The 22,981-nt window shown below is 61.4% G+C and overlaps 1 protein-coding gene across 8 annotated transcripts in view; it reads left to right on the top strand.

The window, feature by feature from the left end:
* Positions 1-22,981, top strand: part of SARDH (sarcosine dehydrogenase) — a 62,267-nt gene that overhangs the window by 27,185 nt on the left and 12,101 nt on the right. For 7 of the 8 annotated variants that reach the window (XM_053204408.1, XM_053204407.1, XM_053204409.1 and 4 more), the window contains 5 exons: positions 388-501; positions 5,415-5,553; positions 7,181-7,294; positions 12,550-12,697; positions 16,860-16,953. In XM_053204408.1, the coding sequence (XP_053060383.1) occupies positions 388-501; positions 5,415-5,553; positions 7,181-7,294; positions 12,550-12,697; positions 16,860-16,953 (609 nt within the window). The remainder of the gene's footprint in view (positions 1-387; positions 502-5,414; positions 5,554-7,180; positions 7,295-12,549; positions 12,698-16,859; positions 16,954-22,981) is intronic. The other variant, XM_053204411.1, reaches the window with a different exon arrangement.

Below are 22,981 nucleotides of genomic sequence, written 5' to 3'. Positions count from 1 at the left end.
ACCCGCCCGTCTCTCCCCAGCCCGAGCACACCCCACTTTTTCTCCATCCTTCCGGGCCCCAACGGATGCAGCCCAGCCTCCCCACCAGCCCTCAGCCGCACCACCACCACGGCAGTTAGGGTGTTATTTTTGCAAGGGTTTGTGGGCTGCCTGAACCCCTTCACCACCCCCCAGGCCGTGCCCCCAGCACAGCCCTCCCGAGGGCGGCCGGGTGAGGCCAGATCTGCTCCACCCGGCTCCCTGCCCGCCAAGCCGTGTGCGTGCGCGTGTGCGCCCTTGTGAACGTGTGCGTGATCGTGCGCGTGCGAGTGTAGGGCGGGGGGGAAAGGTAAGGAAGGACCAGGAGGAGGGAGGAAGGGGCACAGTGACGAGTGTGTCTCCTCCCAGGTCCTGCGGTACGACTACTACGGGGCGTATGGGAACCGGATGCACGAGGACCACGCCTACAGCCGGCTGCTGGGGGACGAGTACACGTTCGACTTCCCGCCTCACCACGACGTGGTCAGTGGCTGAGTCCCCCCACCCCCCATCCCTCATGGAGGAGAAAGTCGGGCTCCCGGTAGGGCTGACCCCCGGGGGCCCTCCGAGAGTCTTGCCAGAGGCTCTGTGGACTGCATCCAGTTCACCCCCCGTTTCCGGCTGACTCAGTTTTGAGGAGCAAGCCGGTGATGTCTTCCTCTCTGCCCCCCTCTGTGCCGAGGCCTCGCCACGGGCGGTGGGGGCTGGGGCTGGCTGTGTGGCCGCAGGCCAGGGGCCGCCCCTCTCTGGGCCTCCTTCCCTCCTGCCCTGGATCTGTTCTGAGGCTCCTGTGACAGGCGTGAGTGACGAGCTCTTCCTTAAGGCTGCTGTCGGTGGCTCTCTCGCAGAGTAGATTCAGGACACACAGACCCAAGACGGGCCCCTCCAGAGGACGAGCAGGAGGTCTGGGGTCTGGGGTCTGCTCGCTGCCCCTCTGGCTCCAGAAGTGGGCAGATGAGGCTGGTCAGAGCCCCGGCCGGGCTGCCTGGGCCCGACTCCCACCGGGGTGGGGGTGACGAGGCCTGGGGCCGGGCTGCCCCCCCGCAGTCTGCACCGGGCAGAGGTGCTCTTGAGGGCAGCTTCGGCAGAAAGAGCGACGCCAGCCTCCACGCTGAGTGGCCCCGCCGTTTTGCAAAGGGGTCACCCAGCAGAACGGGGCTGAGCCGTGGCCTCGTGGCTGCCCCAAGAGAGCGAGAGAGGCCTCAGCTGCCCCCTGATGTGGGTGCCCAGCCCGGGGCCGCCTGGGAAGCACTGTCTCGGGGGAAAAGGCAGCCGGCCAGCTTCCTGGGTGTACGGCCTGTGAGGTCACCCAGGGCCTGGCTCAGAAGGGCCCTGAGTGGGGCTTAACGCTCCGCTGTCGCCACCTTGAAACTCTTAAGACTTTAGGAACCGGGGCCCGCGGTTTCATTTTGCTTCAGGCCTCACAAATTCTGCAGCCGGTCCCCAAGGGAAAGAAACATTCCCTCCTGTGCTTTCCCCCAAAGCTGGCTCTGGTGGTAAAGGCACTGGGGGAGGGGCTTGGGCGGCGGAAGCAGGAGGCACGTGCGTCCCCAGGCTCCGGGGTCCCTGGCACCGCCTCGAGTCTGGCACCTCGGCTCCCGCGGCTCCCAGGGCCTGCAGGACGTCTGGCCCTCGGGGACGTGGGAGCCCGGAGGGGATGCCAACTTGGCTTGGTGGCTTCATCCAGCCTCCGCAAACGCGCCTGAACAGTCCCAAAGCATGAAACACACACTTGTTCTCAGCATTGGCAGCCTCCCCAGCCCGGGGAGACGGGGAGACGAGAGTCAGCCCGGAGACCGTGTCGGGTTTTGCTCTGCGGCCCCAGTGTCGGGGAAGGTCCTGCAGCGCCTGACGGGTCGCGGGAGCCCCACAGAGGACAGCGGTGTCTGCAGGGCGGTGGGGTCGCGACATCTGGGGCTCCGGCGGGGTGCCAGCTCCCCCGGGGAAGCCCGACTGGGGCCTTGGCCGGTTTCCCCGGTGTAAATGCTCTCACCGCTCACACCGATACACCCACGCGGAGCTGGGGGTGGGGGGGTTGGGGCACCGCGACAGCACGGGCCGGATGCACAGCTCCGCGATCTTCTAGCCGCCTGGCCCCCAACAGACTGCGCGTCCCCTCCCCGGGCCCCAGAGGGCAGTGTCCTCGTGGGAAGTGGTGTTGGAACCTCGGGGTGGAGGAGGTGACACAGGTCCCCGACGCACAGCCAGTGCTCGGCGAGGGGTAGCTTTGCTGCCACAATTTTTCCTTCAATGAGCAGCAAAGGTGGGGCCTCCCCTCAGCAGCTGGGTGATGTGTGTAGAACAAAGACGCAGTGGCTCCGGGACAGAAGACGGAGGAGAAAAACGGATGGATAATTTGGGACCTGGAGGGCCTGGCAGGGGCATCTGTTTACCGGCCAGCAGGCATGCCGTGTTCTTTGTGTAAAAAAAAAAAAAAAAAATACAGCATTGCTGAGATAGAATTCACATACCACACAATGCATCCACTTAAAGTGTATAATTGGGTGCTTTTTAAAAATTTTTTTAATGTTTATTTTTGAGAGAGAGAGAGAGACAGAATCAGAAGTAGGATCTGGGCTCAGAGCTGTCAGCACAGAGCCCGATGTGGGGCTCAAACTCACGAGCTGTGAGATTGCAACCTGAGCGGAAGTCGGGCACTTGATGCACTGAGCCACAATTCGGCGGTGTTTTTTAGTGTCCCCCTGGGCACGTGCAGCCGTCACCACGATGTGATGTTAGAACGTTTTGTCCACCCCCAGGAGAAACCCTGACCTGCCAGCTGTCACCCCCATCCCCCACCCTCTCCCACCCCATCCTCCCCTCAGGCAGCCACTAAAGCTCCTTCTGTCCCTGGAGCTTTACCTGCTGGGACGTTTCGTATCGATGGAGTCCTACAACGTGCGGTCTTCCGTGACTGGCTTCTTGCACTCGGCACCGTAGTTTCAAGGTCCATCCACGTTTTGGGGCGTGTCCGTGCTTCGTCACTTCTTTTTCTGAGCAGTTTTCAGTTACGTGGATGCTCTGCAGTGTGTCCGGACATTCGAGCTGGCCCCGCTTTTTGCTTGTTAGGAATAACGTCGCTGCGATCATGTCCGGACGGGTTTCTGTGTGCACGTAGGTTTTCATTTCTCTTGGGTAGATATCTAGCAGGTGCGTTGCTGGGTCATGTGGGACCTCGATGCTTAACATTTTGAGGATCAGCTGACTGTTTTCCAAAGTGGCTGCACTGTTTTACGTTCCCACGCACGGTGGGTGAGGGTTGTGACTTCTCCAAGTCCTCACCACCACTGGTGATTCTCTCTCTTTGATCCCAGCCATCCTAGTGGGTGTGAGGTGAGATCTCACTGGGGTTTCGAGCTGCATTTCCCTACTGGCTAATGATGGTGAGCGTCTTCCCATGTGCTTACTGGCCATTCGTGCATCTTCTTTGGAGAAATGTCTATTCAGACACCTTGCTCATTTAAATTGGGTTACTGGTCTTTGTATTGAGTTATAAGAGTTCCTGTTATATGCTGGGTACTAGTCTCTTATCAGATTTATGCCTTCCAGATACTTCCTCCCATTCTGTGGGTTGTCTTTTCCCTTTCTTGATGGTGTTGTTAGCAGCACAAAAGGGCTTGATTTTGGTGAAATCCAACTTACGGATTGTTTCTTTTGTGGCTTGTGCTTCTGGGGTCATATTTCAGAAGGCATTTCCTAACCCAAGACCACAAAGACTTACTCCCATGTTTTCTTCTAAGAATCATATAGTTTAGCTCTTACTCTTAGGTCTAGGACCCACTTTGACTATGGTTCGTGTATGGTGTGAGGTAGGGGCCCAGCCTCCTTCTCTGCGTGTGGCCAGCTGCACGGGCACCATGTGTTGACGACCGTGGCTTCCCCCTCGCCTGGCCTTGGCATCCTTTTGGAAAAGCAGTGACCATAAACATGCGGGTTTATTTCTGGACTCTCAACCCCATTCCAGTGATCTATATGCATATCCTTGTGTTAGTGTCTTGATTACAATGGTTTTGTAGTGAGTTTTGAAATCAGGAAGCGTGAGTCTCCCAGCTTGGTCCTTCTTTTTCAAGATGGTTTTAACTATTCTGGGTCCCTTGCATTTCCATATGAATTTTAGGATCAGTTTGTCAATTTCTGCCAAGAAGCCCGCTGCGATTTTAATGGCGATCGTGTTGAATCTGGATCTGTTTGGAGAGCACATCATCTTAGCAATATCAAGTCTTCATTTTGTAATCATGGGATGTCTTTCCACTCGTTCAGGCCTCCTTTAATTTCTTTCAAAAATATTGCTGAGTTTTCAGAGTACAAGTTTTGCACTTCGTTTGTTGAATTTGTGGGTATTTTAAAATTCTTTTTGATGATGTAGGTGGAATTATTTTCTTTTCTTTATTTTCTAACTTTTTTTTTTTTTTTTGAGAGACAGAGAAAGACAAAGCAGGAGCAGGGGAGGGGCAGAGAGAGAGGGAGACACAGAATCCAAAGGAGGCTCCAGGCTCGAGCTGTCAGCACAGAGACCGACGCGGGGCTCAAACTCACGGACCGTGAGATCATGACCTGAGCCGAAGTCGTACACTCAACCACCCTAGCCACCCGGGGAACCCTTCTTCTTCAGTCAGTTTTAATAACTTGTGTCTTTCTAGGAATGTGTCCGTTTCACATGTCACATGCTTGCATGCGGTTATGCATGGTTTTCCCTTACAACTTTTACTGCTGTAAGGTCGGTAGTGATGTCCCCTCTTTCCTTCCCGATTTTAGTACTTTGAGTCTCCTGTCTTATTTTCTTTGTGAGTCTAGCTGACAGTCTGCTACTTTTGTTGATCATTCCAAAGAACCAGCTTTGTTTTTGCCGATTTTCTCCATTTCTCTATTCTCCATTTCCTCTATATCCTATTCTAGTCTTTATTAAGCCTTTCCTTCTGCTTGCTTCTGGTTTAATTCACCCTTCTTTTCCAGTTCCTCCAAGTGGGAAGCTGAGGCATGGATTGAGAACTTTGGAGGCATTTGCAGGTGTAAGGTCTCTGTGAGCAAGGCCCTGCCTTCCTTCCCTCCTTCTCAAAGTATTTCCCAACCCTCCCCCCACAAGTGTTTTCTTTGATTCTTTGGTTATTCAGGGATGTGTTGTTCAATGTCACTTATATGCAAACTCCCCAAGTTTCCTCCTGCTGTGATTCTAATGTAATTCCATTGTGGTCCAAGAACATGCTGTTGAATCTGTTGTCTTCTTTTGTGGGGTATAATTCCCTGTGCTTCTGAAGAGTGGTCTTGTTGTGTTCCCAGCTGGGAGTGCGGAGGGAGTCTCAGAGCAGGTGTACCAGGGAGAGCCCAGCACGCCGCCGTGCTCTGAGGAGGCATAGCTCAGAGCCCTCATGGCGTCCTTCCTTCCTGGAACTTTTCAGATCAAGAAGGAATGTCTGGCCTGCAGAGGGGCCGCTGCTGTGTTCAACATGTCCTACTTCGGAAAGTTCTACCTGGTGGGTTTGGATGCGAGGAAGGCTGCCGACTGGCTCTTCTCTGCTGATGTCAGCCGACCCCCAGGTACGACCTCCAGAGGGCCATGCCCCTCTCCCACTTTGGTGCCAGGAAGAACCCCCTGGGCACAGCCCTCAGTGCTGAGACCAGGCGGCAAGCTGGCTCTATCCCCTCTAGGCTTCTCCAGCTCAAGGCTCTGCCCCCCGGCTGGCCCTGGGCCCCTGCGCCTAGATCTCTCTGCCCTCATTGCCACACCTCAGGCCCTAGGCCCCCAGCACCTTCCACTGTCCCTCCCCCTGCCCTTCCTTTCCCTCCTCCCTCCCTCCCTTCTCCATTTACTTTGTTCCAGAAAGGATACAAGGCAGGAGGCTCTCTGTAAATGTGGAGCCCCTTTGGGCACTCCCCACAGGAACACTCTCCCCAAAGAGGGTTTCCAGAATTAAATAAAAATACAGGAAGGTCAGATAGGTTTGAGTCTCAAGAATGGACGATGTTTTCCTCTTAAGTGTGTCCCATGTAATATTTGGGATGTTCATCTCCTTTTACGTTAACCCCCCCCCCCCACCTGTCTGTATTAGCTCCCTGGGGCTGCTGTAACAAAACACCATAAACGGGCTGGTTCTAAACAATGGAAACATGTTGTCTGATCCTTCCAGAGGCTACAAGTGCACACTCAAGAAGGTAGCAAGGCTGTGCCGTCTCTGAGACCGGAGGTGGGACACTTCCTGCCTCTCTGGCTCCAGGGGGTGGGGGTGGGCACCAATCTCACCCCTGCCTTGACATCACACATCCCTGTGTTTGCTTCTCCTCATAAGGACACCAGCATCCCGGATTAGAGCCCGCCATAAGGGCCATCCTAACGTGATCACATAGCAAAGCCCTGTTTCCAAATAAGCTCACGTTCACAGGTACTCGGGGTTGGGACGTCAACATGTCATTTCAGGGACACAGTTCAACCCGTGACACCATTTTTCCGGCAGTCGCCCCACCTGCTCCTCTTAAACCTCCCCCTTCCCCACACCCCCCATCCCCCCAACCCCGCCCCAGCACCCCTCCATCCACCTTCCCGTTCACCCCCTTTCATCCATCCATCCACATAGTCGTTTATGCGGACAGACATCAGGAGCCTCTGCTTAGCAGGCACGGGCGCACCAGAGTGAGCGAGACAAGAACCCTGCTCCTAAGAACTTTCTGGCATGTGGGGGGTGGGTGGGAGGCTGGGCTGGGGGCCATCCACGTCCCGGGCCAAGGTGTTTCAAGAAGAAAGAAACCCCACTCTTTTTTTTTTTTTTTTTAATATTTTTATTCATTTTTGAGAGAGACAGAGCATGAGTGGGGGAGGGGCAGAGAGAGGGAGACACAGAATCCGAAGGAGCTCCAGGCTCTGAGCTGACAGCACAGAGCCTGACGCGGGGCTCGAACTCTCGAACCACAAGATCATGACCTGAGCCGAAGTCGGATGCTCGACCGACTGAGCCACCCAGACGCCCCAAAGCCCCACTCTTGACCCTTCCTCCTCCGGGAACAGCAGTGCTGGGTGACCTGCCCCTCCCGCTCTGGGCCGCCCGGTCGTGGTGACGTCGCCTTTTGAGGTCACCTGCGCTAGGGCATCCCGTCGAGCGGTTACCCAGACTTGTGTGTGCCGGGCTGTGCCGAGCGGCTCCCACACTCCGGGTCTTTCTCTTGCCCCCAGGCTCGACCGTGTATACCTGCATGCTGAACCACAGGGGCGGCACCGAAAGCGACCTGACTGTCAGCCGCCTGGCCCCCGGACCCCAGGCCTCCGCCCTGGCCCCTGCCTTTGAAGGTAGGAGATGCCCCACGGGCTGAGCGATGTTGTCACTGCAGCCCTTGTTCCGGTGACGGGCGGTGGCCGGGGACGGGCTGCCGAGGGCCGCTCCGTAATTACCTGTGGTGCCCGCAGCAGTCAGGGCTTCGGAGATTAGAGGTGTCGCTTCAGGCTGGCGGTCGGCTTTGTTCAGGCAGTGATGCCGGCTCTGAGTACTCCGTGATTATGTCTTTGAACCTGTCCGTACCGCGGAGTTTCAGAACAGCGAGGGCGTGGGCATACTCAGCGTGCCTGCCCAGAACAGAGGGAGCCACGGAGGAGGCCGTGCTTCCCACTTGGACGTACTAGCTCCTTTCTGCCACCGACATCTATGCCGAACCGACTTTGATCTCTGCTGAATCCCGTCTCAGGCAGGGCAGGTCCTTAGAAGGTGTGCAGTTCAGTGCTCAAGCTGTTCCTGGGTTGCCCTCTGCAGCCCCTTCGCCTTTGCTTGCATGCCTCCAGTGGCAGGTAGCTCACTACCTGTAATGCTTGTTTGCACAGCCCTGACGGCCACGTTGAGCCAGAAGTGCTGCCTGTCCCTTCACCTCCCCGACCCTACCCCTTGGTTCACATGGAGCAAGGTCATCTCTAGTCCCGTAGCCGTCCCTGCTAGGGAGAAGAGAGACGGCTGAGATCCGCAGAGTGGGAAGCACCCTCCTTCTCCAGGGAGGCCCCGGTGCCACTCTGAGAGACTGGATTTGCAGAGGAGAGGGTGTCTCTCTGAGAGACCCTCCAGGGGGAGGGTCCGTCAGCACAAGAACTCAGCCCATTCAGAGAAGCTGGCAGCCCCCGCCTCCAGGGGCCTGGCTCCATGCTGCCCAGACTCGGTGAGGGTCCCCAGGGGTTGGCGGGCGAGCTCCCAGGGCACTGGGGGAGGGGGAGGCGAGCGAGAAGGAGGGCGCATTAGCCAGGCGGGTGCATTCAGTACCTGCTGAGCACTTGTCGCATCCCAGGCTGTTTGAGGCACCCAGGAGGTTCTGGCCCGTGGAGTTTATATCTCTGGGTGGGGGTGCAGGGGCGATGGGACAAGGTTGCTTTGCCGGCCACAGACTCCTTTGGGGTGGATTTGGGGGCCGAGGGTGGGTGGGATTCCTGAGTCTCTGAGTGCTGAAAACAGCGTCATGGGGCAGCACCGGCCGACTGGAGGCTGTGGGCACGGGTGAGCGGTCTTACTGGTGGCAGCTGGGGCTCGGGGGGCCCTTCCCTCCTGCCACTGGTGGTGCAGAGCGCCTGTGCTGTGTGAGTGAACTTGTCCGCCCCTTCCTTCTCCCCGCGCTCACAAAGAGCCTTTACGGTAAGACAGATGCGGGCAGCCAGCGGTCACAGGAGGTGAAGGAGGCTGGGCGGACCTCCAAGATCTCACGGTAGGGACAGACAGGGCCGGGAAGAGACCATTCGAACACCGAGTGGAAAAGCAAGGGGACGGAAAAGAGCAGGACTATGGAGGCTATGGAAGTAGCTGAGCCAGGGTGAGGAAGGCTTCCTGGAGGAGGTGGTGTTCTGGCCTGAGCCCCGGTGGGTGAATAGGAGCTGCCGGCTGGAAAGGTGCCTGTAAGGAGCTGGCTGCAGAGGAGCAGGGGCCATTTGGAGAAGGGCTGGCGTAGCTGGGGAGGAGGGACAGAGGGACCCCGGTGAGGGCACAGGTCATCTAAATCCTGGGCCAGGTCCTGCCACCGCCTGGCTCTGCGGCCCACAGCCCTGAGCCTCACTTTCCCCACCTGGAGAACGGGGACCTTCCGGAAGGTGCCGGGGGATTCCGGGCCCTGACGGTTCGAGGAGCGCCCGCCTTGCCAGGGCGGGGGCCAGAACAGGCCGTGGAGCAGAGGCAAGGGAAAGGTGCTAATGATTCGGGAGGCATTTTTCCCAGATTCTGGCGCCTCCCGGTCCAACCGCGTGGCTGCCTGGGCGCGGGGGACGGGTTCTTGCTCAGCCTGCCAGCGGAAGTGCGCGTGGCGCGTGGTGAGGGAGGCGCCGTGACGCCTGAGTCACATCCCGGGAGGCTCTGGAACGTGCTGCCGGGCCCGGGGACACGGCCAAACACGAGAAGACCGGCGGCATGTGGACCGTGTTTTATTTTCGGCCTTAAAAACTGTACTGTTCCTGCCATGAATATGCATGCCTGTTAAATATGCATGTTTTAGACGCGGGTTAATTATACCCGTTGCGTCAGGTCACCACGACGGCAAGAGGATGTGGTGATTTGCACGCGAGCGAGGCTGTGTACAAAGCAGCTGTCGATGCCAAACGTGATCTTGAACCGTCTTCTCCATCCCAAAAGGAAGACGCACTTGTAGGAGACGTGCTGACGATACAGGAAGGTGCAAGGTCAACCCCGCAGCCCCCAGCTCCCCGGCTGGAGCCCGAGCCCCTGGACTCTGCCCACTGACCGCCCTCTCTGCCACGGCCACTTGCAGGCTGGGCCCGGAGCTGTGGCCTCAGGACCCGGCACTTTGGGTCTTTGATGAGGACAGCTGTCCGGAGAACGCCGGGCCCGGCAGCTGCCCTGGCACCAGGCGGCCCCGGTAACCCCCGTCCCTTGGGTGGCTTCGGACCCCTGGGGCTACGCGGAGGACGCGGCCTGTAAAAGTCCCCGGCCCAGGGGCCGGGAGGGCCCTTTTGGGGGCCGACTTGTCTTTTTGGCTTCTGTCTCCCTTTGTGCTCATCGGTTTAAGACGAAGGAGGAAGAGAGGAGACTTGATCATACCTGACCAGTGCTCTGGTAGACGTTTTAACCCAGTGGATGCTGGTAACGGTCCTATGGGGGCAGGTGTGGTTCAGCCCATCTTATAGATGAGAAAATGGAGGCCCAGAGAAGTAAGAAGTGAGGGCATCGAGCCGCAGAGCCACCTCTTGGCCAGGCCGGTCTGATGCCAAGGCCTATGTGATTCCCAGACGGTATCCTCCGGGGTGGGGAGGGGTAGTATCCCTGCAGAGTATCCCCACAGGGATTTGGGGGGTAGCCTGTTTTCCCCAGCCCCACGGCCCAAAGGATCCAAAGGTGGGTGCAGGGTACGGTCCTGGCTGTAGGGAGATTGTGGACGCGGGACGGCCGTGATCCCCAGGCACGGGCAAGGGGGCAGGCCACTGCGGTGAGGTCGTGTCGGTGCTCTGCAGGGTGGAGTGGGTGAGCGGGCTTCCCGGAGGAGGGGATGTTTGAGCTGAGTCCTGGAAGGTGAGGAGGAGGGGCTCAGGCCCGGCGAGGCACCGGTGAGTGGAGGGCCTGGGTGAGGACGGACCCCCGCCCAAGAGCAGAGCCAAGTGCATCAGAGCCACGTCTTGTGGGCGGCAGGCTCTGACGGGCGGGGGGGCGGGGGGGGGGAGCACTTTCGGACCCTCCTGAGGGCCGTGGGAGCAAGGGCGATCGAGATGTGGTGAGCAGGACTGGGGGTGGGATTGGAGGCTGGGGCCAGGAGGGGACAGGTCCGGCCATCCAGCCCAGAGGTGCTGCTGCCCCGGGCGCTGAGAGGAGGGGCTTGGAGGCTGCTTCGGGATGTGGGGGTGGAGGAGATGGCGGGGCCGCTGGCCACTTGCCCTGGTATATTCAGGAAGGGCTTGCCGGAGGCTAAGGCCTCTGCGTGGGACCTAGGGGAGCACACAGCAGGTGGGGTGACAAGGTGGGGAATGTCCCAGGGGTCGCCTGGACAAGGGTGGGAGGAGGCAGCTGAGGACCGCAGCCCCTGCTTCCGCTCCTTCCCAGGCGGGATTGGAGAGGGAGGTGGGCCCCAGCTCCAAGCTTCCAGCTGGTGGTCCCAGCCCAGCCCAGCCCCACCCCGCCCGGGACCCCCCCCCCCCCCCCCCCGCCACGAGAGCCTAGCCAGCAGCTGCTTCCTGGAGACGGAGAGAGCCTGGTGCCCTTTGCCCTGAGCCCTCTGCCACCAGCCAGGCCCTCCTCTGCCAGGGAAGGGTAGAGTGAGGAGGGACTGCTTTTCGATCACGGTGGGTGGCTGCGTCTATTACCACAGCTGCGGGGTGGGGGGTGGGGGGGGCGGGGCTGGGACGCACCAGCGGGAGGCACCCAGGAGGGTTCTCCAGCAGGGAGCCCCCTGCCCATCTCCACCCGTGCCCACACACTATGCCCAGCCCGCGGCAGTGATGCCCAGGCTGACAGAGGCGGCTGCCAGGGGACCCGGACGGGAGGAGGCCTTCTAGACCCTTCCACGCCCCTCCCTGGGGCCCTGCCCACAGCAGCTGTGCGAACCTGGCCTGTGAGGGCATTTCCAGTCCCATATTCCCACCGTACAGACAGAAAAGCGGCTGAGGGGTCAGGGATCGCCTGGGGATCTCTGCTCTGGGGTGGGGGAGCCCTGTGAGAATTAATAAGAAAGGAGAGAGGGGGGATGCGAGGGAAGGTCCAGGGAAAGCTGAGAAGAAGGAGGCCTCCCGCCTCCCTCCCCACCCCCCACCCCCACCCCCTCCGGTTCCTCCAGAGATCATGGGCAAATGACCGGTGGGAGCCCGCCCGCCCCAGGCACAGGCAGTGGCTGGTTCTCACAGTACCCCTGCAGAGGAGCTGCATAGACTCTCCATGAGAGATGAGAACACAGGGGCTCAGGGAGGCTGTGTGATGGGTCCAAGGCCACACAGCTGTCCCAGCTCCCCAGGGCAGTGACTCTCCCCGGACGCTGGGCCGAGGCGGGCTGCCCTCCGTTCACCCAAACCTGGGTGGCATTGTGGCCCAGGCCATGACTCAGAGCTGGACAGAGTCTGATTTTCTACCACGTGTCCTCTCTGAACCTCGGTCTCCTTTTGTGAAACCCTGGGGTGGTGATGAGAATCAGCCTCCTGTGGGGATGGGGGAAATCAAGGGGGTATTACTGGCAAAGCCCGGCCTGGTACCTGGCCCCAGCAAGTCCTGATATGGCCAAAGGGGGATCCAGAGACCGGGGGGGCCAGGGGCATACGGAGTGAGAGCAGAGCCAGAGAGGAAGAGATCTGTCCAAGGCTGCCCAGCACTGATGACACACGGAGCCTCGGGCCTCGACCGGGTGGGAGCTGTCCCCCTCTCCTGGTCAGGAGCCCTTTGAGAAGTGGGTGAAAGCCTCAGACTCTCCCAGAACAGTGCTCCCTTGGCGTGTGCAGCCCCCAGGGGTCCCCCACCCCGGCCCCCACTCCCCGCCCCCGGAGAGCAGCCGGTGCCCCTGGGGAGGGTCACTGCCCTCTGGCTTGTGTTTTTCACTTTCTGGGAAAGAGCAGGTGCTTCCTCCGACTAGTCCTTGCCGCCTCTCTTCCAGGGGACGGCTACTACCTGGCCGTGGGCGGGGCCGTGGCCCAGCACAACTGGTCTCACATCAGCACGGTCCTGCAGGATCAGAAGTTCCGGTGCCAGCTCATCGACAGCTCCGAGGACCTGGGTCTGATCAGCATCCAGGGCCCGGCCAGGTGAGGACGGGACCGGGAGCCAAGCAGCCGGGTGCCCAACCCCTGGGACCCACCCCCAGGTCCCTCCAGCTGGCACCCGTGGGCAGAAGCAGCCGCTGGTCCTGCTGGTCCAGAATGGGACGTTCCGGGTAGCTAAAGGCTCTCGTGAACCCGGAGACGCCACGCCAGATAACTCACCTTCAAAGCCCCGGAATACAGACGAGCCCTCAGTGGGAGCGCCAGACCCAGCCGGACAGGAATCTGCGCCTGCGGGTTCAGGGGTCACAGAAGGGCCTGTGTGTGTCGGTGGGGGGGGGGGGGGTGTCTCCGGGTCACTGACGGTCTAGCAGTTGCTGATGCCGCGTCCAAGTGGGCACGGCCGGGCCAGGGTTCTACCTGACACCGGGGCTGAGAATAATACCGAACACCGAGAGGCCCGCGCCCCCCCGCCCCGAACACCTCCGGGTGGATGAGTCGGTCATGCATCCGTTCCGTAAATATTTGCTGAGCTACACTCCCACCCATGAGGAGTCAGAGCCTGCAAACCCTCAGACGCTGGCCTGTGCAGGGAGCCACGGTGGTGGGGGGGTGGGGGCTAGGCAAAGGGGCACCTGGGCAGTTGCGTGCTTGGAAAGGTCTCTCGAGCAGGGCTCCGGGAAGGGACTCGGGGGTGGGGGACCAGTGGGGAAGGATAATCGTGGTGACAGCCACCAGCTGGGCACCTGTGATTTGCCAAACCCTGTGCCAGGGTCTCCCGAAAATCCTGATAATAGCCCTTCGAGGCGGTCCTAATTGTTCTTATTCCTTGAGGGGGAGGAGACGGAGGCACACAGAGGGGGAGACGTTTGCCCAGGGTCGCGCAGCTCACCAGTGCCAGGGCGGGTGGACACGGACTCCCCCCGAACTCTCAGACAGCCGCGCGCCCGCAACTGCCCTTCCCGGGGAGTTACACGCCCTCTTGGTGGCGACGCACCTGCTGTGGGTGCTCCATCACTGACCCCGGAGCCCAGGCACACGTCAGTGGTGGGGAGACTCCTCGCGGGTGGTGGACCCTGCCGGACCGGAGAGAAGTGGGACTGTGTTCAAGGAAGGATGTGTTCCTGGAAAATGACGGGAAGAGCTGGAGGCAGAGGGAGGGAGGGGGAGGGGAGGGGAGGGGGGACGTGCCTGCAGCCAGATATCACCAGGCTGCGTGCTCTGACAAAGCACGCTGTGTCCAGGTGACGTCCCTGTCAGCCAGGAGTCCCTCCGGGATCCCCGGCTGGCGTGCTCAGACCGGCCGCGGGGTCATTTTCCCTGGGGCCTTGGAGCTGATCAAGCCTGAGGCTCCCCGGCTGGGTCCTGGACTGGCCGGCCTCCCTCCCAGGCTGTGTTGCAGCTGGTTCTGTGTGGGCGTTGCTCAGGGGCGCACGGCAGGTACGTGCTTGGCGAACGAATGAATGGAACCTGAGAACATCGTATACGTTAACATGGATCGGCATCTATCAAGCGTTTGCCCTCAGGCTGCCCATGAAAACCAACATCCACTCAGGGGACGTTTGGGCAAAGCCCTGGAAGAAATGAGGGATTGAGCTTTGGAGCTCTCTGGAGGGATGGTGTTCCAGGCAGAGGACACAGCAGGTGCAAAGGCCCGGTGGCTGGGATGTGCCTGTGTGGCTGAAGGAAAACAGGGAGGCCGGCTGGAGCAGGGCAGCTGGAGATGTGCTCGGGGAGCAGAGGAGGCGAGAGCCTGCGGGTCCAGGGGGCTGTGAGTGAGGGGGACTGAGCAGAGCAGAGACATGGTCAGACTTGGGCTTTCACAGGGTCTCTGATGCTGGGCCGGGCTAGGAGGCCAGCAGGTGTGTGAGGAGCCTCGGAGGCCGGAGAAGCCGGGATTTCCAGGAGGGAGCGATGAGCCACGTCCAGGTGGCCAGTGGGGCCAAGTGGGATGAAGATCCAAAGCGGAGCATTATGTTTGGGGCTTCCGGTGGAGTTGAGGGTGGTTTGCGGGACCGCTGGGCAGAAGCACGTGGATCCAGGAAGGGAGGAGAGGAACGCGGAGCGGAGCAGAGGTTGGTGGCCACGGCTACGGGGAGGGACGTGGGGCCCAGAGAGATCACCCAGGACCCCGGCTCGCCCAGCAGATACCGTGGGGTGGTTTCCGTGTCTCCCCAGGGCCAGCCAGCTCCCCGTCTGTGGGCCCAACGGGGCCGGGGGTCCTGGCTGGCCCTCGGCAGCCTCTGCCCCCTTGCCACAGCACCCACGGTGGGGCGTGAGCTTTTTCTACTGCGGGGGGAGGCTGGTGGGCAGGGGAGGGAGGGTGCGGGCACTCAGATCAAGGCAGCGCCCCCAGGGGACAGGCCAGCCTCCTCTGCCTCATTAGAAGCCGCTCCAGGAGGGTGGTGGTGACGGCCACCTCACCACCCCCCCGCCCCTGGAAATTTCTTTACTTACTGCTCCTATGTGTCTTCTCCTTCAAGAATAGCCCCACATTCCTGTAGAGTAACAGCCTCACTGGCACCACCACCGTGTGGGGGGAGGGGGTTGCTGGACCTTCTGAATTGTCAGGTGGGAAGCAATTTAGCCCGGCACCCGGACCGTGGGTGGTGCTAAGTTTCCAGCTGTCCGGTAGAACTCTCTGGAAGCGTTCCGCAATTGGGTGGGCCCGGTACAGCAGCCGCTAAGCTGTAGGTGGCCATTGAGCCCTTGAAAGGTGTCTGGAGAGACCGAATATTTCATCGTAATGAACTGAAACCCAAGCGGCCACAGGCGGCTAGTGGGTGCTCGCTATCACGGTCATCAACGCCCAGATGCTCCGCAGGTGCTTTCTCGCCGATTCCCCGCCGGGGTCCTGGGAGGTGGCATCACTGCCCACCCCCCACCCCTGCAGAGGATGGGGAGGCGGGGGGGGGGGGGGGGAGGCCACGGGTGAGCAGGGGAGCCAGGACTTGAACCTGCGTCTCTGGCCCGTGCCCTCCAGCGCCACCTGCTGTCCCTCTCGTGGAGGGACAGCCTCCTGCGCCCCCGCCCACGTTAGGTAAATTGGTGCCCAGGGCTACCCAGAGCGCTGCTGACCCCCTACAGACCCTCGGCCCGGCCCAGGCGGCAGCTCCAGGCTCCCGCCCCTGCCGGGAAGCAGGCAGGGAAGACGCCGGCCACCCCCCAGAGCTACGGAGGGGCCGTGCTCCTCGAGGACCGGAGGTGGGCTCTCTGGGGGCTGGCAGCACGTGGGGGCCGGGGGTGTGTGTTACATAAGGCACTCGCAGCCTGCAGCGTGCTAGGCATCTCGGGCCGGTGTGGGTGGGCAGCTCCAGCACCGTGGGGGCGGGAATTAGGGTGGGCCGCAAACATTCTGAGCAGCGGTACCCAGCAGCCCCAGCACCCGCTGGTACCCCCACGGGGAGCTGTCTCCTGCCAACGGGGAGCCCACCCTGGGGTGCAGAGCCAGGCTGTTGTCATTCAGTTCCGTTTACCGTGTGCCCTCTGTGCCGGGCACGTTGGGACAGGAGCAAGGACAAGCCATGTGAGAGGTGCCCTGTCAGGTGTATCAGAGCCTCAGATTCAGGGAGTCGGGGAGAGCTTCCTGGAGGAGGTGGCAGCCAAGCCAAGACCTGGAGGGTGACAAAGGCTTATCCAGGGGCAGGGCACCCGGGTGGCAATGCCGAGGAGTGCAGGAAGGAGTGAATGAAGTCCTGGAGGGAGACAACGGGGCAAGGGGCCCAAGAAGTGAAGGTTTCCATGGGTAGTGAGAGCTTTGGGCCCAGCGAGCTCTCAGGTAACCCATCAAGCACGAGAGCCGGACTCCCGGGTGCCGGTGCTGGGGTGTGGGAGGTGAGGAGGGCAGCCCCTGCCCTCAGGGAACTCGCAAACTAGGCTCCTGCCCTGGGACTTGGGGGGCACTTGGGGGCATTAGATGGTCAGGCCACTGCCCCAGGAGCTCGGGTGAGTCTGGTCTCTACCCAGGCTGGGCTCACCGCCCATCATCGTTCCCTCTGAACGGGCTTTCTTGCGGACTGGATTTTTGGAAGGTGCTTCTCTTGGTGTGCTGTTACTAATACCTGTCCGTTGTCCGTCTGAGTCACGGCGACGGGGACTCGTCTTGCTCACTGCTCTGTCCCCAGTGCCTTCCTGGCCCAGAGCCCGCGCCCACGACTGCTCAGCAAGAGTTTGTTGACTGACCAGCCGACTTTGTTCTTGCCCACAGCCGGGCCATTCTCCAGGAGGTGCTGGACGCAGACCTGAGCGACGAGGCTTTTCCTTTCTCTACCCACAAGCTGGTGAGAGCCTCCGGGCACCTGGTAGGTACCAACGGGCGGCCTCTCCTGGGTTGTGGGTGGCGGCAGGGTGCCTGGGGCTCGGGCTTGGGAGCCTCTGTGCCCCCCTTCGCCGTGGGGACTTAGATGGTCCTGCCCACAGGCTGTTCGGACTCCAGAGGGGTGATGGGTCCAAGTCAGGCCTCACCGGTGCTCTGCCCAGTGCCCTGCACATGCTGGGGGGGCTCACCCCCAAGCTTCCACCAGGAAAGACAGCCTTGACACCCACACAGCCGCCCTCAGCGTCCCCTCGTCAGAGGCACGGGGCATCATGTCCTCTCGGGTCAGGGTGGCACGTACTTCCTCCACCGCATTGGAAACGACAGGACTGGGGACAGCAGAGCGGTTTGCTACCGTGGCTGGGCTCCGTGGCCTTTGGGGAGGCACTTGGCCTTCCCTGGCGTTCTCCACCCCCCACCCTGCGCCCACGTAGCGTTGTGGATGTGTGTGGGTGCTCCTCTCGAGCTGCTCCCCAGTTCTAGAAAGTGCGAGTCCCGGGACCCGAGGCTTCCGGCACTGCGGCCGGTGTCGGGGCTCTATGGGACCCGGCTCTGGCAGGAGGTTTCTTCGGAGACCACGGCGGGTGGGGGCGGTGGGCAGGGGGGACCAGGGCCGGGTCCAGCTCTGGGCCAGCACGTCCCTTCCCGGCGCCTCAGCGTCCTTGTTGGAAATGAAGCATCCTGGTCTCCGTTCTGACTCCCCGAGGCCAAGGGAAGGAGCAGACAGTAAAGGGAGCCTCGGCCTCTATTTGCCGGGGGCTTGCTGGGCACCCGGCCCCGTTCTGAGCACATGGCGTGCGCGTGTCCCACTTAATGCTCACGAGTACCCAAAGGTTCCATTACGAGGCTCCTCAGCCTCAGCACTGTGGACGTTCGGGAGGCCAGAGGCTGGCCTGAGGGGCACCCCTGGCCTCCACCCACTCGATGGCAGGAGCGCCCCCAGCAGTGACCACCACAAATGTGTCCAGACGCGACCCAGTGTCCCCAGGGGGCAGAATCGCCCAGGGGGAACAGCTAGTCTGGGATTATCCCGCGTGGCGGTCAGGGTCACGGCCAGGTGCGCTGGCCCAGGCCCTACGGCAGCTCATGAGGTAGGCAACTGAGCTCAGAGAGGTTGGGCAGAGCGCCCCCGGCCCTCAGCTAGTGAAGCATTAAAGCACACAGATACGCGTCCACGAAACGGACAGGGCCGTCAGGCGGGGGCGGGGGGGTGGGGTGGGGGTGGATGGACAGCCGGGGGGGGGGGTGCACCTCTCCCTTCCCTCTGCCTCCATGTTCGTCCGGGTCGTGGAAGAGTGGGATCCTGGCCTGCAGAGGGGCTGGAGTTCGGGGCCCAACCTGGGTCCTGTTAGCACTGGGTTCTGAGGAGGCCGCCAGAGAGAGGATGGGGACAAAGGCGCGTGTGCAGAGCAGGGGAGCACTGACCTTCACGCCCCGGAGGCGGAGCTGAGGGACAGGAAGCGGGGGGGGGGGGGGGTTCTGTCTATCTGTCCAGCTTGCTTCCTGCCTCCTTTGTGCAGAGCTGCTTGCCAGGACCAGAGAGGGTGGGTGCTTTGAGAAAGCGGCACAGCTCGACCCAGGCCCCGGCAGGCATCCAGCGGGCCTCGACGGCAGCTGGGCTGTGGGCCCCCATGGGGTCCATGCAGCGTCCAGCCCCATCTGGGATTGGGTTCTGGCTCGTGGAGGTGTGAAGGGGAGTTGAGAGGCTTGGTGTCCGCTCGGCCCGCGTGTGGCTGGCGTGGGGGAGTGGGGGAGAGCACCAGGTGGGAGCACTTCCCTTCCCAGCCCAGGCAGTTCCAACGAGGCACCTGGGGCTTGTTCTTGGCCAGTGTACTTCAGCCGTCTCCCGCCCCGGGGGCCGGCCCTTCTCAGCCCTGGCTGCCTCCCTAGGTCTGGCCCATGGCCGTCTGGCTGCACTTTGGCCAGCAGGGCTGGGGAGCCGGGCTGGGTCAGGTCTCGGGCCGAGGGGAAGCGGGGCCAGACTCCGGGATGACCCCCCCTCCCTAGGGTAACAGAGGCCAGACACAAGGTGAGGGTGTCATGGGATGCCCGGGTCCAGGCACAGGACACCGATGGGGCAGCTTCTCACTGTCTCCTCTGGAACTGACCTCCTGGTTTTGTCAAAAAGCGTTTTATTACTTTATGAATGAACGTTCGGTGTGGTAGTTAAGAAGGGGAGGGGCCTGGAGGCAGAGCTCCCTTCCAGTGTGACCCCTTTGAGTGTGACCTTGGACCTGAGTGTCTTCCCTCCGCCCTTGGCCGGGGGGTGGCTGGTGCGTGAGCAGGGGCCTCGCACGAGGTGCCAGCCCAGAGCCCGCCTGCCGGAGTCCGGCTGAGGGGATGGTGGGCACCGCGTCTCACTGTAAGTACTGGGGACATTTGTAAACCGAGAGCAAGGACACGGAGGTCCCTGTGACTCTGCCCCCGGCAGAGCCGAGGTCAACAGGTTGACATCGCATCTGCTTTCCCCGACCTGCGTCTGTAAGGTTTAAAACAGAAGACAGCGTGTGTGCGCAGCTTTCTTCTCTGATGACCGTGGTGACAGTTTTCCGGTCCCTTTAAACATTCTCCAGGAGCCACTTTGAAAACCCCTGTGGTCGTCTCTCGGCTCCTTGAGCAGCGTCGTGCTTGGGAATAGCCTGGGGATGAGCTCCCCTTGACGGTGGCCCTTTTATGACTCTGATCGTTGACCTACGGCAGGTCCCTCAGAACCGGAACCAGACCCAGACCCAGAGGCGTCCCAGGTACACAGTCCGGGCCCGCTGGGTCATCCCATGGTGGGGTCCTTTGGTAGCTTCTGTCTCCTCGCCGTGCCCCGCGCTGTCCCAGGCCTCTGGTGGGAGGGGCGCAAAAGTTCAGAGCTTGCCAAGCCGGGTCCCGCCTGCGAGAGGCTGGCATCCTCAGCTCACGCTGGCCAATTCGGGTTCTCCTCGGAGTCCTGACCAAACCGCAGGATCTAGTCCCGATGCTGACCTTCCTCCCCGCACCTCTGCCCTCTACCACCCAGCCCCTGCGCCCCCACCTGGTTCTAGAATTAATTCTGGGCTTGTTGGCTGGGAGCAACCCCCTCACTGGTGCCGGGCCGTAAGCCGGACCCGGAGGCCCTGGGATGCGCCCCTCCCTCCTCCACAGCCTGGCTCACAGCCAAGCTGGGGTGGGGGTGGGGGCAGAAAGGACTCGGCAGCACAGCCCCGCCTGCATTGGAGACAGGGCCTGGTCACTCCCCGGGCAGCTGACATGGCAGTGAGGAAGGTCCCAGGAACAGGTTCCCAGGAGGGAGAATGGAGTTGTGGCAAGGCAAGCGAGGGAACACAAGGTGACTCGGGCCTCTCAGCTGGGGAGGGGCCCGGCCCCGGGACAGGGGTCCCTCATCCCACGGCCCCCTGACCCCCTTGGCAGGACAAAAGGAGCACACACCCTGGGGGTGACCAGCACAGGCTTCTTTCTCTCCACTGCCTGGCTAGAAGCGCATAGCGGCTCCTACAAGGGACGTGACAGCCAGCGCCCAGGGCGGGGGGGACGCTGCCTCACTCCTTAGGAAGAGCGGCCAACCTCCAAACACACGGATTTAATGTCCCGCGGGGTCACTCGTGTGTGTGTGTGTGTCCTTGGATGCTGCGGGGCCTTTAGGGGGCTGGGCAGTTGGGCGAGTGCAGAGCCCAGAGTCTGCCTGGTGCCTGGCTGTGTCACACAGCCCTCTTCTGGTCCCTCCTCCTCCCTGCTGCTCTGGAGGTCACGTCAAACAGCCTGGAGGTGAGGTCACTGCAGCCTGCCCTGTGGCCTACCGGGAGGACCCCATCCTGCCCTAGGGGCTGGGAGTCCCCCAGGGGGCCTGGTGGGCCCGCTCCTAGACACGACAGAAACGGGGCAAGAACATTCGACGGGTGCGACGAGGGTGGGGTAGGTTGGTGCCCAGCTGGGGCCCCAGACGCGCCGAAATCCCACCTCCGGGTATCCCCTCCCCGGGGCGATGGAGGCGTGGGCCACACGGAGCAAAGGCTGAGGTTCCTTAGTGGTGATGTGACGGGGTTTGCTGACCTCAGAATGGCCCAGGCCCCCTGTCCCAGGATGGTCCAAGCCTAGGGTGCAATGGCCTCCCCATTCACTGTCCAGGAAGGGGAGTGGGGAAGTCAGCCACTGGCCGGGCCTCAGGCTGCAGGACCTGAGCTGCCCTCGGCCCCGTGGTGGCCTCACAGGCAGGGGGGGTGGGGGGGGCAGGGGCGGGAGCTGGGTCAGCACAGAACCCGAGGGTTCGGGAACAAAGTCACCCCAGTGCTCAACAGAGCTGGGAGCCTCTAGTCTTGCCCCGGCCGGCCTTCTGGGACCACCTCTCCTGGCCCCGGTTTCCCCACCTGTAGCACGAAGCCTGGACGGTGTCTAAAATCCTTTCTGGGCTGCCCTGCAAGTCTGTCCAGACAGCCTGAACTCTGTCTGAATCCAGGGGGATTTCATATTCTCCCAAATAATATCTCGCCCCGGCTTCAGCACGTACCGACGCCATATCCCTCCGCCTGAAGAGGTGCTGGGCCAGAGCGTGGGCCGGGCCAAGTTGTACGGGAGGTAATTGGGTTCCAGCCAACCAGATGCAGAAGAGGAATGTGTAGCCGGCAAGGCCTCCTGGTCACAATGTGCGGAATGTTGGGGGCCGGAGCCCCGACCGCAGCCGGGGCCCGGGGCGGCGAGCGGGACCCTGCCACCGCCTGCCGTGACCCACACTCACGGCCGACAGACGGGTCGACGACCCCGGCTGAGCCGCGTCCTGGTTTTGCAACAACTCCCCAAGATCTCGGGCCCCCAGCTTCCCTGAGCCTCGCATTCCTAGAGGAAGGGCAGGGAGGAGGGAAGCGTCTCCTTGGCAGGAAACTGACCAGATGTCCTTGCCTTCACATGTTGGCCTCGAGGCCAGCGAGGGTCCCAGTGGGAAGCACTCTCCCAGCGTGGTTACCGGGGGAGACGTGGTGTTCCTGGCGCCTCGGCCGAGGACGGGGGGCCCCCTCTGGAAGCTCGTCACGAGGCCCGTCACGAGGCACAGTGATAAAGTGATTGTCTCCTGAAAATTAATTTCAGGTCAAAAGGAAATTGGATTTCTCCTCCCGACGGTGTGAAGGGCTCGCTGTGGCAGCGTTGGGATTCAATTAGCTCGGGATGGAATGTTCTCCCACCTGCGCGCGTTACGCGGACAGTCGGGGCCTCGGGCCTTCATACAGAGCCGCCCGCCCGTAGCTTCACAGAGCCTGTATTCATTTGACAGTGGGGTTTTAGCGGCTGCCTAAGAAGTCGCCTCGCACAACATGCCCAGATTCGTCCGTGGCTCTGGGAAGCCAGGGGGGCGGGGAGCGGGTCCCGTGGGTGTGGTGGAGAAAGCCGCCGTGTGGCCACAGCCACTGTTCAAGGCACCCCCTGGGGGACCGGGTGGCTTCTTGCCGTGAAAGCGTGAGGTGAAGACGCGTCTGGATGGCGTCCGGGGCAGGAGCTTCAGAGGTTCTGGAAGCTCCCCTGGGGTAGGGCTCTGTCCTTTCTCTACAGGCAATGAGCGGTGTTCTCGCTCTACTGTGCTCTGTGGTGTAGACAGCTCAGGGACTATCCAGGGTGGCTTGAAATCTGCGGTTCCGGGGGCGGCTGGCTGGCAAGGTGTGCTTTCCGCTAAGGAGCACAGGGGGTAGGGTCTGTGGCGCATCCGGCCTTCCGGGGGCCTGGAAGAAGGACCCCGAGGGTCGGACAGCTTCTGTGGAGCTTTTCAGATCCTCAGAAAGGGTCAAGTTTTCAGATCCTCAGAAAGGGTCAACTTGTTGTTGACTTGTTGTTGACTTTGTTGTTGTTGTTGATTGATTTTGAGAGAGAGCGTGCACATGGCGGGGAGGGGGGGGCGGGCAGAGAGAGAGAGGGAGAGAGAGAATCCCAAGCAGGCTCCACACTGTCAGTGCGGAGCCCGATGTGGGGCTCGAACTCACGAACCGTGAGATCATGACCTGAGCCGAAATGAAGAGTCGGACGCTTAACTGAGCCACCCAAGC

This window comes from Acinonyx jubatus, chromosome D4 (assembly GCF_027475565.1).
Source record: "Acinonyx jubatus isolate Ajub_Pintada_27869175 chromosome D4, VMU_Ajub_asm_v1.0, whole genome shotgun sequence".
Lineage (NCBI taxonomy): Eukaryota > Metazoa > Chordata > Mammalia > Carnivora > Felidae > Acinonyx > Acinonyx jubatus.
The sequence above is the reverse complement of the archived record's forward strand: the minus strand, read 5'-3'. Positions and strand labels throughout refer to the sequence as shown.